At 38.4% G+C, this 18,984-nt stretch overlaps 1 protein-coding gene across 1 annotated transcript; it reads right to left on the reverse strand.

Annotated features, from left to right (window-relative positions):
• Nucleotides 1-2,427: 2,427 nt before the first annotated feature.
• Nucleotides 2,428-9,244, reverse strand: ogfrl1 (opioid growth factor receptor-like 1). Its single transcript, XM_066696956.1, has 7 exons — nucleotides 8,965-9,244; nucleotides 7,643-7,729; nucleotides 7,320-7,398; nucleotides 6,672-6,750; nucleotides 5,886-5,952; nucleotides 5,062-5,207; nucleotides 2,428-4,767 (listed from the first exon to the last, which is right to left on the reverse strand). Exons 1-7 carry the CDS (start codon nucleotides 9,127-9,129, stop codon nucleotides 4,143-4,145), a joined length of 1,248 nt encoding a protein of 415 aa, XP_066553053.1. The 5' UTR covers nucleotides 9,130-9,244; the 3' UTR covers nucleotides 2,428-4,142.
• Between the last annotated feature and the right edge of the window lie 9,740 nt (nucleotides 9,245-18,984).

The following is an 18,984-nucleotide window of genomic DNA, read 5'->3' on the forward strand; positions in this document are numbered from 1 at the left end:
TTAGTACAGGTTCTTCAAAGCCCCGCATTTTGGACTCAGCATATCACAGTTGTCATTCTTCAGTTAATCTACTTTCCACCCGCTTCAGCTCTTGTCCAATATGCCTTTGTGATTAATTTTTGATTCTATCAGTGTGCGTCACATTCCTAAAACTCATTCACAAAACTACTAGAAAATGTAGGAGTGCATGTTTTATAAATAATAAAATAAATGAGTGAATAACAACACACAGATCATTTGTCTGACTGTGAGATTTTGGCAGACGATACTGGTGTTGGCAGAGGATTTAAGGAACACCTTGATAAACGGCTCATGCCGGCATCTGATGGAAATATGAAATAGTTATTTTCTGATAAGGATCAACTGTTTAATTATGCCTTGTAGTTTTCATTTTATCCTGTGCTTTTTTTTAAATGTTAAGACATAGTAAGGAGAAGGAAAACAAAAGGAGGCCCTGCACTAATGTTCAAATGGACAAAAATACGACAAAATTTGTCAAGTACTGAAAGCATTTAGAAGTTGGAACACTTGTTCTTGATTGATTGTACCTTATGGTCAATCCAAGGATTACTTAAGTATGTTTAAACAGGTTGACTCAAGAGTCTTTTACATTTCCCACTGTAAACAAACACGGGGTTGGGGGCGAATTTAAAATACCTGCAACTGAGCCAATAATTAGATCAATTAAGCTAATTGAGACTCCCAAGTTGGAAGGAGTACATCTGTGGCCTAATATATTCTGACTTCTGTTAAATTCTATTTTTAATTTGTATGACTTTTGTAGTTTAATACGGCCTCGTTGTGGATGAGAACTCTGATGAATTTGGTTTTGCTATTGAGTCTCTTTGAGTCTCTTCAGTAGGACAGAAAGGAACAGCATGTTAGCGCCAATCTGACGTCACCCATTGTCAGCATCTCGAAAGCCTCAATCTGCCAATTCTAATTAGTGCAATACATACAGGCATTAATTCACACTTTCTGTAATGTTAATTAGCAGGCTAGCATGTGGGTAGCACTTGGAATTCAGTACCAATGTCGTATTACTTATCTTCACCTCTTAAAAAATCACATTGGGTGCCACGCTAGTTCTACGATTTCCTCTCGTTAAACCCCAGTCTGATGTTTAAACTGGCCAGGAAAGGACAATGGCTTCTTCCTCCATGCTGAGGACTGTGGTGAGGCTCTTGTCATGCAGTCACTGAATGTCCCGATTTCCAATCCCAGTAAATGATCTAATATTACGGAAGATTGAGTCGGTGACCAAGCCTCACAAAAGCTTGATTAACTTTGTAGCAGCGTCTTAACTTTCAGAGGACGCCAGCTGTTTCGAGACGGAACCCAGGGAGCCAGTTTCTACAGAGGCATCAGGCCTAGAAATTAAATTTAGTCTCCAAGCATGTCTAAGTACCAACAGCAGAGACATTTTCCGAGGAATCCAAAGGTTTTAGACCCCGATTCTCTTTGCACCTTGCACCTGGCGTCTCAAAATATCAGGCTGATTCAGGCAACAAAGATGTGGAGTGACATTATGGCCTAACACTATGAATATTTTTCTGGTTACATATCAGGCAGAGGAAACCTATATGTCATGTGATGCAGGTGGTCAAATTTAATTGGTTCCTCATATATATTTTCACTTTTTATGTGTGGAAAGTTCTGAATTAGAGGTGGTCACTAGACTGCAGGATTGCCTTCATTGTCTCTCTCCTACACAGTGACGAAAAAGCAAGCAGCCTTGACCATTGCACTCTGAATATATATTTTTAATTTAACACATTTTGTTTATATTGCACATTAGGTGAAAAAATAATTAACAGCTTTATATTAAGGTTATCTCTGCTGTGCAAGATTTAAATTTGCTTAGTGTATTGACGCTCCAAACTGAAGTGTAAGCAAACAAGCTCAAATTGCAGCCAATTTATATACATGTCAGCACCTTCTCCTCATAATTGCACCTACTTAATATGGATGGGGGAGGAAAAGCCTGACCTTGCTGTGTTCTCATTCCTGGCTGTTTGTGCCATGTTGGAGTGGCCTTTTGCACTTTTAATGTTTCCCAGGAACTTTGTATAAGCCGGATGTGTAGTTGTCAGTCAGCTATGGCTAATTGTGAAACAAATGAACAGAGGAAAGATAATCCTAGATGAAAAGTCTTAAAATATATTAACATAAAAAATAAAACAAGGACATAAGCAGTACAATTTGAGCTGATTTTGATTTTTTTTTCCTCCCACACAACTGCAAAAGAGTGTAAATGCTGATAACCTAATTAAAGTTCTGTGGTCAGATTCAAATCTTATACTTAGATATTTCCATCTGTCGTTCCATTCAGACCATATGTCTGTGATATATAATAGTATGACACTGATTAATATAATAGTAATGACTGATTTTTAATTTCAAATAACCACTTGAAACATCACACGATCATGTTTTAAAATAGTTTAATATAGCAGTAAGCAATAAAAGTAACTATTGCCATGTTTGACAATACTGGCATTACACTGCCATACAATAACAGAATTAGAAAATACAATTATTGTACCTTACAAATTCAGAAACTCGTAACCACTACTACCACATATACATGGTATAGGTACTAAAACATAAAGGTGCACAACATTCTGTACATTTGTTTAATCAAACAACATACAGATTAGGCACATACATGGACTACAAATCTTCCAAAGGCTCACACACTGATGCACCATAAATTGTAAAGCTAGAAAGCTGTTTCCTACAAAAAGATGGATCTACCTGTGTACGTCTGTTTTTGCTTAAATTGGGTGAGATTATGCACTGCATAACCTGTGCCTCCCACACCTGTGAAATGTGCAAAAACAACCACAATAATTCAGGCTATTCAAAATCAAATAAAGAAACCAAAAGTGTAAACAAGAAAAATCTTTACAAAACCTTGAATAGAAAAACTCCTACCTAGCGAGCAGAGCAAACCACCCCCTCGCGCATTTGCATACACTCTGTAAAACGGATTTGCATTATAAACTTACACACTTTTTGATTTCACAAGAATGATTGATTTCTTCACCTTCACACGATCCCAGCTTGCCTCCATCTGATTCCCACCGTCTCTCAATCTTTAGAATAAAAATGCATGTCGAAGTATCCCAATATTTTCCTTTGGCGAGGTATTTATTAAAGAGACCTCGGGGGATTTCATTTAGAAAAGAAAAAAAAAGGAAAAACATCTTGCAGAAAAAACATTTTGAATCCAGCAGCTCCCATCTGCACAGCGCTTCCCGATCGCTGCTCTCAGTTCTCCCTAAGGATCTCGAACGGTAACAGCCGGGACGATTATGTTGAACTATTTCATGATACACCATTTCATCTTAAGCGCATATACAATGATATTTAGAAAATACAGTTTGCTGCTTAGAATCTTTTCCTTTTTAAGTTCCTTTTTTTTCTGTTGGGGGGGCAGTTCTTGGCTTAAGAAATGCCACATTTTCTCCTATCGTGAATTTATATCAGTAATGTGGCAAAGGCTAACATGAATTCCCTGTTTTCGAACTCTGATTGTGACACATACAAAATGGAGGCACTTTAGTTGTAAAAGATATGCTCCTAAAAACAATAGATATATTGACATTATCTAATAAAAGTGGTGGTTATTCGGTACACTGCCATTAACATTTTGTGAAGGCTTACTTTGACAATTGGATCCATCTTTCTATCGTCAAACACCAATATGGAAAGCAATTTCTACGAGGAACATGACTACGACAATCCTATTGATAATTATTATATCGTCATATCCAGAAATACCAAGTAGGAGCCTCTGTCAGTTATGATAAATTGGTCTCTCTAAAGGAAGACTGTGGATATTAAAAGGTGCATTTTAAAGAAGCTTATATCAAATTTAGGATAGTTTTTAATTTGTATGCATGTGCTATGATCCTTCTGAAGGACAAAAATGAATTTGAGTATGCAAACCAAAAGTCGAGACCCACAGCGAAAGGTGATAACTAACATTTCAATTCGTAACTACAGAAATATAAAAGTGAGTGTAGCCCTAGAAGGCAGGCTTTAAAAGTGAAATGATCTGCCTTTTTTCACATCTAAAGAACAAGGCATTGAACAAAGTATTGCTACAGTCGTCTCCTTCTTAGACTCCCTCTTTACTATACGGGAATCGGATCGATGTACTCATTGCGGTCATTCCTGCCCTTGCTTTCTATCTTCCCCTCATGTTGCGGTTTTGTCTTGCAACTGCCGGCATGTTTCGCTTTATTTTCAGCAGCTGTTTTGCTGTCCTTTGGATCTCTCTCCCCCTTGGAAGAGTACTTCTCTTCCGTTTGTGTCGGCGGCCCATCTGGAATTGCCCGATTCACCTCCTCTGGCTTATCACTCCCGCCGCCTTCTGCTTTCCCTGCATCGTCGCCGCTAACCCGCGGAGAGCTGGGAATTTTCGCTGCAGGCTCCTTAGCCGGCCTGGACTTGGCTGCGTTTTTCTCCAAAGCCGAACTCGTCCTAGCACCAGGTTTCCTCTTTTTCAGAGGCCCCCAGATGAACTGTTCGGCGGGGCGGTAATGGAGCTGGGCGAAACGCAGGAGGGCCCTTCTCTCCTTTCGGTCCCGGATCGTGTACACAAAGTACTCCAGGGCGCTGTGCTTCATGTTGGGCACCGTCTCCTCCAGCAGAGACTCTTCCAGCAGCAGTCTGACCAGGGGGGGTTTGAAGCTCTCGAATCCCAGCTCCCCCAGGCTCTTCAGAATGCGAGTGATACGCAAATAATTGTGCTGAGACCTTACATTAGGGAGGAGGAAAAGCACTTGTGTCAATAGTATATCAAACTTGAGTAGAAAACAAGACACCAAAACAAATGCCTTGCTTCCAACGACAACATTGCTGGGACACCAATGTTGCCAACACCAGTGCTTTACAGGAGTGCCAAACCAACAACAATTAACTTTTAATCTGTGATTGCTTTAAAGCAGACACTTGTGTCCACATTCTCTTATTTTATTGAAGGCTGGCCCTCTTGTGACATGGAAATTGACCCCTTTTTGGGCCCTGGGAGGTGAAAATAAAAAGGCTTACTCGTTCAGGTGCTGGAACCTGTCCTGCCAGTTTGCAGCTCGGCCCACGTTTCCGTTCTTGTCCAGCAGCTTCATCCCAAAGAAATCCAGCATCACAGTGTATGCCAGGAGAAAGCGCCTTTTAGCTTCTCTGGTGGTTTGGAATTCCTGTGAGGCAGAAGAATTAGACATAAATGACGTAAGCAGTTCATTTCTTTGATAGATTTACTACTCAAAATGACAACACAGAGAAATCAGCTGGAGCAGGCAGAGGCAGCGCTGTTTCCTGTGACCTTTGTCTTGCTTGTTCTTTTCGATCTTTCCACTCCTCTGCCTCTGCTCGATAATAACCGCGGCTCTGAGAGGCAGGGCGGAAGACACCACAGGGGTCCTTGCAGCACAGTGGCAGCCAAAGCATGCTGTTTATCAGCTGACACTTGCATGGCTTAGCACGGATGCTGCGGGCCGCGGTATCAGCTTGCCGCTTTGTATTGCCAAGTCCATTATTGATCAAAGCAGCACAGATATTGGGCGCAGCTGCTCTTGATACAGAGTTTACACACAGTAGCGTATGAGGACATTACAGTGAGTTATTTTCCAAGTATAACTAGGCAATATTCGAAAAAACTATGAACAAAATGCCAACCCTTACTAATGATACCCCCTGAGGGTGGAATTGCAGGTGTATATCAGCGATTTTGCAATTTATACTTTGCAAGGTTATTTTCTGCTTAGTGTACCGAGAGGTCCCTGGAAATTAGTACCATTTTAAATCTGCTGTAGTAGTTTATTGCCCTATATATCACATATATACTTCAATGGTAAAGTGCTTTGTTATAGTGTTACCTTAATCTCATCTTGCGTTAGTTCTTGAGCATAAAAATTCAAGCCTTGCTCCCGCAATGGAAAAAGCCTGTCAAATACAAAATAAGATAACATGTTTGTCCAATACCATAAGGATCATGTCCTAGACTTTCTTTTCTTCCTCCAACATGGAATAAAAATGACTTTGAAGAGTGGTTTCATTATTGCACCTTATTAAACTATTAGAACCTAATTCTGTGACATCAGAAGGTATTCAATATTTATATCAAGACAAATATTTGTTAAAAGAGATTAAAACAATCTGCAACTTTTTTGGCCCGATTTCTTTGCAATAATACTTTTTCTTACTGCTGTTCTGTTCACCATTTTTTTTTAAACTGGCAAGGAAACTGCCACTCCTCTCTCTCCCTATTTTAATTGGCTTGATGCCATTTTTAAAAATTTAATTAAAAGAAAAACACAGGCAGCCCAGTTGTGTTTTGGTTGTATTTAAAGATATGCGAATTGATATGTAAATATATCTCAAAGCTCATACAAAAGAAAAAACAAGCAATGGAAAACCAAATACAACAAATTAATGATCCAAAGCTATATATTGTTTCTTATGCATAACATGTATTGAGTTTTAAAGAAATTGCTTCTCTGGGTTGACACCTATATATAAGGAAGACATATGTCTGTTACGGTTTAGTTTTAATTAAGATGTTTTTTTCCATTGGTAATTGGGCTAGTAAACAATCTAGTCTCTGCATTTCATTTCCTTCCCAAGTGGGGAAAAAAAGCAACAAACACAAAACAGCGGCTCACCACTGAATGTAGGTGTGGTTGTGCTCCAGTTTTTCATAGTCCCCTTTCCACTTGTTGAGAATTTCTTCGACATAAATGCCTACAGAAACAAACAAACCAAAACACAGAACGAGCTTTGATTAAGAATTTAAATCTGAAGTACATAACGAATACAGTAAGTATGCAGATAGCTTCAGCTGGTTATTCAAGAACGTCTCATCATGAACTCGAAGCATGTGACAGGCGACTGGATGGATGTGCCCTTGAATGTTTGTGAATCCACTGACTGAGGTGGGTTCAAGACTCTGACCTGTTTTGCTGTTTACTCAACTGGTTAAGTAACTGACAAATTAAATATTAGGAGCTCCAGGACCCAAGTAGAATAAAACATTATTAAATCCTGACTCGACAGCTTTGCTTGAATCAGTTTTTAGGGTTACAATTCAAAGTCTGCGAGAAGAATTCCAGTTTTTCTGTCAAAACGACTGGATCGACCCTTTCGGAAGAAATGTTTCGCAGCCTCTCACTGTGCCTTCAAAGGACATTTCCACCAATTTCAATCTGATTAGTGTGATCACAGCTTTCTCCGCCTCCCAATTAATTGAACTTGCAAAAAGGTTACAATATGAGAGTGTTTGATGTCCTAAGTTTTGAGGTTGAGTCGCTCACCATCAGGAACCAGAGGAATTTTGTTCAAGTAGAACCTCAGGTTGCGGTATTCGCTGGGTTGTCTGGGCTCTTTATAGTTCTAGGACGTATAAACAGAAGCACAGTTAAAATTGAAACAGATACACTAACCCACTTACTTTTATACACACACACAAGAAAGATGAATTAATCCTACGTATGACGAGGAAAGAAAAATGTCACCGCTTGCTGATGGTGGCCAAGTCACCTTCCAAAAACCTCGACCCACTCAGACACACAAAAGACTAACCAACAACAAGAAAAACAGTATTTGTGCTGAGAAGCAAATGGAAAAGGAAACATACTGGGTAGCTGTGCCGATATTTGTACAAATCCTTGGCCGCATAAAAACTTCTCTTCAGTTTGGAGGAGGACTCCCGTGTATCTGCACACTGCAAGACAAAAAAAATGAGCAAGAAATTGAATGCATCGCACTTTTAATTATTCCTGTCATATTTTATCAGTACAGTTTTTTTTTTTTTTTCGCAAGCCTCCGTTTTAATAAGTTCCACATAGCATTTCAAACACCTCATATTTTCTCTGATTTACCTTGGCAGCCCTGCTATCATCAGAGGCTTTTCATTCCCTAGTTTAGTTCTGTGAATGTGGGTAAACCTGCTTAGTTTAAGCTCATAAACACACTCACTAATCAATTTTTAAATAAGGAGCTACAATGAACTGGTGCTGCTTTAAAAAAGACAAGAAAAATAGTGTAGAGAAGTGAATGAGATATGATTCAGCACGCCAGGCATACAAACTGCAAAACTACTACCTGTGCAATTAAAGGAAGCATTGCCTTAGTTAAAAAGTTGTTATTTTTGATGGAGTGGCTTGGATCAGCACTCTCACGGATGAGTAGCTGTTTTTTAAAATGCATCAGTACACGCATGCTGTTTTAATAACATTAAACTCGATGGACCCTTTCCACTCACACAAGACTGCATTATTGAAGGGAAAGCAAAGCAGCAAGTCAGCAGCTGGTCTATATATAGCGGCTACTACTATCATCTCTGAAGGATTCATTCTGTAATTTATTCTAATCCGAGCTATAGGCTAAATCTTATGTTTCAGTTCTAAATCAAGGGATTTAATACATGCATATGAATCAGTTTCAAATGGGGGCTTGTGATATGTGCAGGAAACAGAATTTAAAACACAAATAAACCACAAAGACCTCTGCCCCGGTATTATAGCAATCACACAAAATAATACAGGGGTCTGAGTAAAAGGGGGGAAAAAACATACAAATGAAAGGCAAACTAGTCAAATGTAATGAAAATCAATCAAATGCATGAATGCAGAATAGAGACAGCACTATACGTATTGAAATCATAATAATCATAATGCAAGCAAACCGCGAAAACACGCTCTCTCTATTGATCCACCTCTATGATGCAAATAAATGCGCTATTATTATTACTGGATCCTGTGCTGTAGTATTCAATCCGATTCGTTTCATTGAATTGGAAGAAAACGCTGGTTACATTATTGCTACTCTGAAGTCCTGCAACAATATTCCGAACTGATCCGGATGCGCTACCCTGCATCTCCCTAGAGCCCAGCAGTTGTCAACACGCATGCACACATGTATGTCCGTGCTCCTGTGTTGACATGGCCGGGGGGGTACCTGTGGTGGAGCTGGGGTGTCCTGGTCCCCACATGGGCTGAAATCCCCCGGGTTGCCCGTCTCTGGGATGCTGCTGCTGTCGTCCGAGTCCGTCTCCCAGGTCGAGTCGCATTCCTCCACTGTGCTCGGCTCCTTGTACCGCAGGCTGCCCATCAGATTTCCCATTTAAACCCCCTCGCCGAGCCCCTCTCTCACTCTCTCTGCATGTTTAAAAGACACGACGCTCCCAGCCAGCCAGGCAGCCCCGGTCCGAGCAATAAGCACAGCCTAAATGGCAGAAAAGCGGAATTTCCACAGGAAGCTTCGCCTTGATCACACCCCCTTCTGTGCAAACTAGGTACTATCTGCACAACATCAGCGCCAACGTGTTCCTCTTGTCATTACTCACCTAGAAGTTATTAACTGAGCATTAATACTCTTTACCAACACTGATAACGCACATGTATTTGTATGTGAGCTACAGAGGCAGGGCATGCATCATGATTTTTTTTTTTTTTTTAATCTCACAGTCTATTGTAATTGCGATTGCATGACATTAAATAGGGGCCTTTGCTCTCTTCAATCCATGGGACAGTATGGCATTATTTTTTAACACATCTCAGTTGATTTAATATTATTTGAATGTCTTAATTATTTCATTGAATATTAAATTATTGTAATGATTGTGTTTGTAAGGCACCATTGATTAGAACCATGTTTATGATTTTTTAATGATGTTTCTGAGAGTGGAAACCATATGTCTAGCTTGATATATCATGTTACAAGTATAATACCATTGGTTTTTTTAACTGGAAGCTGTATTGCCTAAAAAGAATGAATGAATGAATGAATGAATGAATGAATGAATGAAAAAGTAAATAACCACTCAATATTGTCTGGTTATAATCAGAGCTATGTAGATATGCTATGTATTGTGGTGCCAACCATAAGTTTATGTTAAGCAGCTGTCGGCTGTCATGGGAATCGGTGATTGGGTGCCTTGAGCAGGCATTGCAAAGCATGGATTGTTTTTGATTGCTCGATGGGGAAGACGCTGCCAACTATAGACAGAAAATGATAACTTTAAAAACACTGTAATTGTTCACTACTGAAGTCATACAGAAATCTCCAAATGTCCAATGTATGGTATGTTTTGATATTATTAATTCATCCCAGGAATGTTTAAAACATAAAAAATAAAAAGGTTACCAAGAGTCCGGTCACAAGGTCATGTCTCGCTGTAACACATTCAGTTGACTGGGTGCACAATCTGGCCTGACCTATATATTTCAAACAGCTGCGTTGCCACAGATCTTAAACTTGATTCAATATGACTCTTTGGGCCCCATTAACATGAGGAATACCAATAGAGTGGTTAAGAGCACAATATAGGCAACTGTCTAATTGTTGCTATAATAATGATACTATAAATATCGCACATCCATGTTTTAATAAGACGCTTCCCACTCAGAGGTACCCTTTACATGAACCATATTCCCAGACACGTCCACACCTTCACACAGTCACCTCCACACTGAACTGTCAGGACAACTGGATGCAGCACCTCACAGTAAGTGTCCTATATTAATTTAATTCAATTAAATCATCACTACAGTGTACATCTGGAACCATACATTTCAAATGCATAAGAAAATGACCATGAAGTACAAGACTCATCTAAAAAATATATTATACTTAAGATACTGTGCTAGAAGCCCTTAGAAAACAAATCAATTTAAAATAAATCCATAACAAATTTCATTTAATTCCCTTTGCCTTGTTCTTCTTCTAATGAAGTGTCAGACAGAGAGTGGTGTAAATCATTAGATATATAACAGTTTAATGCCTGTAACAGGAATCATGTAACACTGTCTACACACACAGCCAGGGTAATCAGTTTGCTTTAACCAAGCATGTACTGCATTTTCAATGTGGGCCCATTGGGTAATAAAGGACTTTCTTTTGTGCTCCACTGAAGTTAATTATCAGAGACTGTACAAAGCCCACTATAATTTAATGTATCTGGAGAGTTAAGATCAAGAAATCGTGAATGAATCATTCTAATTAAACCTCTTTCATTTGTTAACAGAGGTCAAAATAATTATCTCTTCTTCGAGACAGCCGGAGCCCAACCTACCCAGGAAGCACTGCAACTTTTCTTTGGGGTCATGAGAAACATACAGTAAGCCTTACATCTTCTGGTTGCAATTAATGGCATCTTCCCACTGTGTTATCATCTGAGATAGGAATGTACCACTTATTTTTCAAAAGTCAGTTGTTTTGGGAAACCTTGAAGGCCAGGAACATTAGCTTGCCTTTTTGGGGGCATTTATCTCGGGCAAAACCAGGTTATGATTATGAATGAAAGTTCCAGTTCCCTTTCCAGACGTCAACTGCAGTTTTGTTACTGGAACAACCCCTCCGAATTACAGCTGTGCCTTCTAATTGAGTAATTAAATAACCTAAAATTGGCTTCTCAAAATCGCAGAAACTAGGGGTGCAGAAACTAGTATGGCATAGTACTGATAAGTCCTTTCTTTCTTTCCTGGTGTCAGTTACTGATACAGTATTGGGAAATCTTTTTCTAACCTCTATATTTGTGCTGAGACAGAGAAGAGAAGTAACAGGGATTGACATAACATTTTCGTTTAGATCTACTACCATTCAATACTTGTCATTTCTAAACAGAGATGAATAAACTGCATTAAACATCAGTGCAATCCCCTCATCTAATGCATCTCTTTAACCGAATTTCAATCTGCTTATTTCGAGGACACGGCATTATTGCTTAAAACTATTCCCACTGTTCCAGCATTGGTGTGCGTCCAATATTCACTGCATCTGCACACTGGCCACAGCTGCTGCAATGGGTGGCTCCAGTTGATGGATTTATTTTATGTGGGCAGTCCTCAGAGCTGGAAAAGTTTGCAAAGGTCCCTCCGTCTGTTTCTATAAACATATATATCATTTATTCCAACACATACTGGGTAACATCTGCATAATCTTGATCTTTAGACGTTGAGTAATCCCCAAGTAAAGCCCATATTTAAAAAATGAATTACTCATTTCATCTAATCCATCGCCGCAAGGGAAAAACAAACGTGAAAGCAGCTACCTTGGTTTAACTCCGAACCTCTCCTGTGATTCATGATTTTCAATTCTAAATATTCTAATTATTTCTACAGCTTTCCTCCAAAAGGCGCTTATAATTTCGAACGTAAATGTCTTGGCTTGAGGGAGATAGGCAAAGCTAAATTAAAGATTGTAACCGATACAATCTTCTTAAAACAACAAGCATAAATCTTGCTGCTGCCTATATTCGTGCGTAGTGACCTTTGTGTGCTTGTTTATCTTAATGAAGACTTTGCCGAAACTGTTGTTTTTTCTCAGCTATAATATGATACTTTCTGAGGAATTAAAAATAAATACATTATATATCTATATCTATATCCAGATCTCTCCCTCCCGCTCAGAGGGAGTGGGAGGGGGAGAGAGAGAGAGAGAAGGAAGAGAGGGAAATACAAATAACTAAATAATATTAATGATTGTTATAAAATATTCATTTTTGTGTCAGCTGGGCAATCATCAATATATTTTCAACCTCAGTTGCTATTGATTCCCTGAGCTGACCTGCGGTAAGAGCTGAAAGCACATCTTAAGAAGTAGGTATTTGCCAGGCCAAATGTCTGTTTTAAATGCAATCTGGTACAACACAGATAAATTGTCAAGTAAATGTTGTGCAAGCCTGCAGCAGCACAGAAACCCTCCAAAATCTCTGCAGCGCTGTCAACCTGGGATTCCTCAGCCAGCTTTACCCACACTGTGGACTTCTAGGCACAGATGGCATGTGACATAGCCTGCATGTAAACGGGTAGACTCAAGCTTGCGAGGTTTCTGGTTGAGACACTTGGGAACCCACTGTTTTAAATCTGTTCAAGCCGATTCGTTTGAAATAGCAAGCAAAATCCTGTGTCTGTATGAAGATTTGGGTTTGTTTATTGAAATAAAAAATCTGAAAAGCAGCATCAGCCTGAATGAAGAAACATTGTTCTTATCCATTTTTTAGAAAGATTAATAAGGGATCCATCAAAGATCTTTCCAGATATTTAAGTCCTAGAAGTCTGAGTAAAATCTGTTGGGTTTAGTGACTTTAATGACTATGATTAAGCGCAATAAATTAGTTTCTTAGAAATGTAATATCATCATTTATTATATTGCTCGAGGTTGGCAACACTAGTCACTGTAGTAGAAAATTTGTTTTTAAATGTAGGGTAATACAGTTATTTATTTACTGCTGCATTTTTGCCCAATGGGCTGGGGAGACAATTTATGACTCTAAGTAGCTCAGCCTGCAATGAGCCCTTTAGTCTTCAGCTGGGATTTGATTCATTGCCTGGAATCTGTGATGTCCAATTGTTTCCTTACTGTTCTGTATAAGCAGGGGCAGTGCTACACCCTATCTAGAAACACCCCTGTGTATAAGACAAATAATAGTTATGTCCACTCAATAATAATGAACATACTTTTATTAAGTTGAAATCTCTATTGAACGTTTTCTATTTCTTTCTTTATAAAATCACACATTTGTGAAAAAGGATGGATGTCATTTGGAATAATTCTCTTTTGGATCGCACGATTTAAGGTGCACAGCGCTGTTTAATGTATATGCATGTTTGAGCGGCACAGCAATAATACAAATGCAGTGCCAGCAGAAGATTTTTATTTTTAAAAGCTGCCACTTGGGGGCATACATTTACTATGTTACAATCACAGCTTTATAGATATGCAGTGTTTTTTTTTAATCCTTTGGTTGCAAATCTGTTTTAACATTTAGCCCTCTGAGACGCAACTTTCGCTTCCTTTTTTAAATAAACACTAAACCTAGAATATATGTAACAGAGGCACAAGGTAGGTCATTATGCTGTTCCCTGTGGCAGTAACTAAGAATCTTACTGGTAGTAAAGTTGACATGTCATTAGTCAAATACAGTATGAACAAATCCCTCAGCTGGGTACTGTAGCGAAACGCAGGCATCTTCCAAACACGCTGCATCCCCTCCTAGATTACCAAGAAGAAACATTAACACATCCTTAGTTCAGACCTCTGTTACTGGGTCACAGCCAGAAACATTTCTCTTAATAACCTCCACTTACTGACAACTAATGCTTAATCTTAGCATTTACAAAGCAAAACACACATTCCTTAACAGAAAGCAAATCATTTCCCAACACACATTTGTGACATCTTATAACTCTGCTCTCTAGCCCTTCCCAAGAGATAAAACCAGGACAATTATTGCTGATCACAGTAAAAGTGAGAGACCATGTTTTTTGTGATTTTGATATGCCCATAGATGTTTTATTGCTATTCTTTAAACCAGTATAGGTATATGGTGCTACATGAAAGTGTTGGTTTAAAGTGTGTGAGTAATAAGAAAACAATATTTATGTGATAACATTATTTTTATGCCGAGGGATAACGTATGAATTGATGAGAAAAGATTTTCAGTCAAAAACCTCAAATGGATTTAGAAATGGCATTCATTTATTTATTTAGTTATTTTATAATATAAAAAACAGTATTTGAATCAGAAAAAGATAGCTGGTTGTAATTTTAGTTGAACACCTATTTTAATAAATGCTTAAGTCCTAATCAGCTCTCCACTATTTAATTTAAACAATAATCACAGCTTTAAAACCTGAAATAAAAGTCCCAAATAATTATATAATTGGTTATAGTTCCACAGGGACACAGATGTGTTTGCACAAGAACATTTGTAAATAATTTACTGGTTTGGTGTTTCAAAGATGGTGTCAGTTTCAAAGCACACTGAAGATATAATTTGGTTTTAATGTCTTCAAGGCTGTATACCAGACTACAAAAACAGGGAAGGGGGGTTGATACAAAAAACAGTTTGCCCTAATATCCACTTGGTGGCAACGTAGCCTACTGCCTTGTGCAGAAGCAGTTCTGTAGTCTAACGCTTTCAACGATTTGCACACAATCGAGTGCACGGTCTCTACTCGGACACTAACAGTCTCAAGTCATTGTCTCGGTCATGCTATAACAATTTTCGGAATTCGACAATAGGTGTTTAATTAAGTTCTTATCACTCCATGCTGCTAAATCACCCTGGGGGCTTGTAGCAAACCTCTCCGGGTTGTAAATATTCAGTATGAAAACGGTCCCTCCGTTACTTTGTACAGCGATCACGCGAAAAGACATTAATGATAACGACCTGAACAAAATGAGAAAATGCTAAAACAAGCAGTCTAATGAAGTTTATAATCTGAACACGGATATCAGCCAGGATTTGAGCAGCGAAAAAGCATAGCCAGCAATACGTGTGAAGCACATCAAGCACTGACAGCTAGACATATTGTTGGTGGCAACTAAATAACGGATGTATCTTTTTCCATGTTGCTGTACTGAAATACTGAAAAACAAACATGAAAGTGCATCTCTATATGATGCAACTCAGCTAACATAGTGTTCGTAATGTTCTCTTAAACATTAATATTGTAAAATCCAGGAATTTATACATATTTTTGATGTATATAAAAAGTTCCACGTTTTGTTTAGTTTCCCTAAAACATACATTCTTATATGTACTGTATGTTTCACCAGTGATTAAAGGTGTTATAAATGAATCAAGTGCTTGGGGGTGACCAGGCTGTTAGGGAGCTGACACATTAGTTTTGTGTTAATTACAACTGCTAACCCCGTTAGCTTTCAAGGGACGCGCTCCATCACTGATGGTCAGCCACTGAGCTCGTCTGCTTGGATCCCTGCGTGTGAGGGGTCAGAATTGGTGCTGAATAACAATAAGGTTGGAAAAAAAGAAGACAACGCTTTCCTTCAAATCTAGAAAAACAGCAGATGTTTCAGATCAGGTCCATTTATCAGAACTCCAGGAGTTAAGCTTGTAAACTAGAGTTACATGGAGACAACAAAATGAAATAAACACTACAGTTCAACTGAGATATACATTTTCAAATATATATATATATATATATATATATATATATATATTATTTTTTTTTTAACAAAACTCAAAGTTAGACCGGTCTAGTTTCTTGCAAAATGAAGGGGAGAGGGGTCCTCAAGTCCCCCTTTATCCAGCTTTTGTTGTCATTGTGTGAATGGAAACACATCAACATTGCAGATAACATTATCATGCACACTGCCTGTTCCACTTAAACCCATCCAAATCAAACATGAACCCCCTCCGGCTCTAGGGACGTGAGCTACTCCATTCTTATACTCTGAGGAGAGAACAAATTAAACAGTGTCCTCCTGAGCTATACAGTGTGACAGTTGAGTCATGTCCACTCCTGATGATTGGTTGGACGCTGGCTACTGTAGCATGTCCGTTGTCTATCACAAATTCTGTGCAAATGCCTTGAGGCTCAACCTTCGTGACCCGCTTCCAATGGGACCTTCTTATGCTCCGGTGGTTCGTTTACACATATTCCCATCCTGAAAATCTCCTGACAGACACACTGGTCAACACAGCCACTGAGCTGATAAATTGGACGCGTGCACAAGGCGTCCACCCTGCCCGCCTTAGCGAAGGCCTTCCCCGCGTTACAGTTCTTGAGAATCATACAACATGTCACCTCCTTGCATCATCTCCGATACACAGGAGAGTGATATGTTTTCTGACTTGTCTTCCTGTCTCCGGTTGTTGTTGCCAGACAAGTTAGTGCGTCATTCTAAAGGACTAAGGATTACTAGAACATTGTTCATCCGTTTACCGTAACCGTGACGTATTTAGCCAAATCATCTGAGAGTTACCGCTGAAAATATACATACACGGCCAAGGAAGACTGGAGAACAAGCCCATTTAGTCCAGAATTCCCACTAGGGAAAACAAAACAGGCCGTGGATAAAAACTGGTTCGTGAATACTTATATTTTTACCACCCCTGCCCCAACCAGCCCAAAAAAGTGTTGCTGGTTGTACAATGTGACAACCCAAACCCTGCTAACCTATAACCCCTTGTGTCTAATGAAAATGTGAACACTTACGGTTTATCTAGGCTATTCAGATTTTGAAACACATTCAAAGTGTGTAAGTTAACATATTGTACGCTTTGGCTGTACTATTAAGAGTATTGGAAGGTTTGTGTGGAGACATAAGCTGACTTTTGTCATGCAAATCAACTCTTCAGCAGAACATATTGCTTAATACTCAAGGTTATTTAATTGTAAGTTCATTTAACGGCTCCACTAGAACACTTGAATGTGTTTTTTATTCCTAAGCATAATGCTTGATGGCTTTTTTTTGACAGACTTAGAATAAGACGAGTTCTAATCAGGGACATTTGAATAAGACATCTATCTATCTCTCTATCTATCCATTTATCACCCAGGTTTTGAAAGAACAACATTTGATCTGGAAGCCTACATATCACTGCCAGTTCAGGAATAGGGTTCTATTCAATGTCGTTAATTAACTCAATGGCGTACTTCTTTCTCTCATGCAAGGTAGCAAATACTCTTTAGTTTTGCCTTTGACATTTTGATTTTGTTTAAATGTCTTGATGTCTTACACAATATTTTTACGTGTACACTTTTCGTAGAGAGATGTGCCCTCAGACCTCCCCCACCTTGACCCCAGACACACACATACACATACAAATTAGTAGAACCTTCTCCAAAACCACATTTATTTAAACTCAATTGGAGCCCTAAAACTCAGGCTGAGGAATATAGAAAATTACCTTGGAGGCAGATCTATCTCGGAGATTAAATAGATTTCGAAAAGCGGATATTTGCCTTGGGAGTTTATTTATTTGTCTAGTGTCTATATAGATATAAACAGACATATATACAAATACACAAAACGAGACACAATGATGCATCTCTCATGCAGAAATATAAATCATACCAAGTTTGAGACCATCCATTAAGAGTGAATAATTCCTCTTACTCGCAAATACTGCTAATACTAATTTAAATTGTTTTAAAGGTTAACATTCACAAATAGCACCAATATCCTATTTTACAATCTACAATATAAAGTGATTTAAATTATATTAAAGGAAATATATGTTGAAATATTTTATAAGCAACTTTATTAACATAAGGTTACATTAATTAAAAAAAAACAGTATAACATCCTCAATACTAAACATTACTGAGCTGCAGACACTGCCTGGGCGCTGTATTTGACATCGACACAATAACAATAAACAAGAAGCAATTTGAGGGATTTTATTTGCTGATAAATGTGACTTGATCCCGTCATCCAGAGAAAGAGGGAATTGTGTGCTACGGGATAATCACTGGCCCATAACATCTGATTTTATAGGTGTGACAACCTTCATTATTCAGTACGTGTAAAAGCATAATATCCAGATGGCAGGATTTACATGAGCAATCAGCTGACGGGTATAAATTTTTATAGCAAATTTATGCTCACTTGTATAGTCAATGATTCTATAATGCTGAGGAGGCAGAGGATGTATAGTATTTTTCTTTTCTAAAAATAAAAGCATTATAACAGTGGAATGCAGGGGAAAAAAACATAATTAGACATTTGTACTTATTTACAAAATAAGCCATAACATATTAAAATATCAGAAGAACCTTGTTAATATCTCTTTTATGTGTAACTCTAATTTGCCTTTAATGTGCAAATAAACTGCGAATCTGCATAAAATCTAGTATATATTATGTGTGTGACAATGTGTATTAGATTGTAAGTCAGATTGGTACAATAAACACAAAGAACAGTATTTTTTATGCAAATATATTGGAAAATAGGTTTTACATTTGTGCTTTCACTGCATTAATCTAAATGGTCCATTCAAACAGGAATGGAATGGAGCTATGCAATAATTTAAATCTCTTTGGCTAAAATGTCTTCTTTTGTGACTAAATTGTTCCTCTTTGCAGAACCTACTCCAATATCCTTCATGTCGGAGTGCATTGCTGAAGGAAAACTTTTCTTTATCAGTAAGCAACAATTCCCCAGTCCATTTGTCTTTCTCTGTGGCATCATTATCTATCATTCTCATTTTCGCACATTCATGTC

The sequence above is a fragment of the Amia ocellicauda genome, chromosome 23 (genome assembly GCF_036373705.1).
Source record: "Amia ocellicauda isolate fAmiCal2 chromosome 23, fAmiCal2.hap1, whole genome shotgun sequence".
In the NCBI taxonomy this organism is placed as follows: Eukaryota; Metazoa; Chordata; class Actinopteri; order Amiiformes; family Amiidae; genus Amia; species Amia ocellicauda.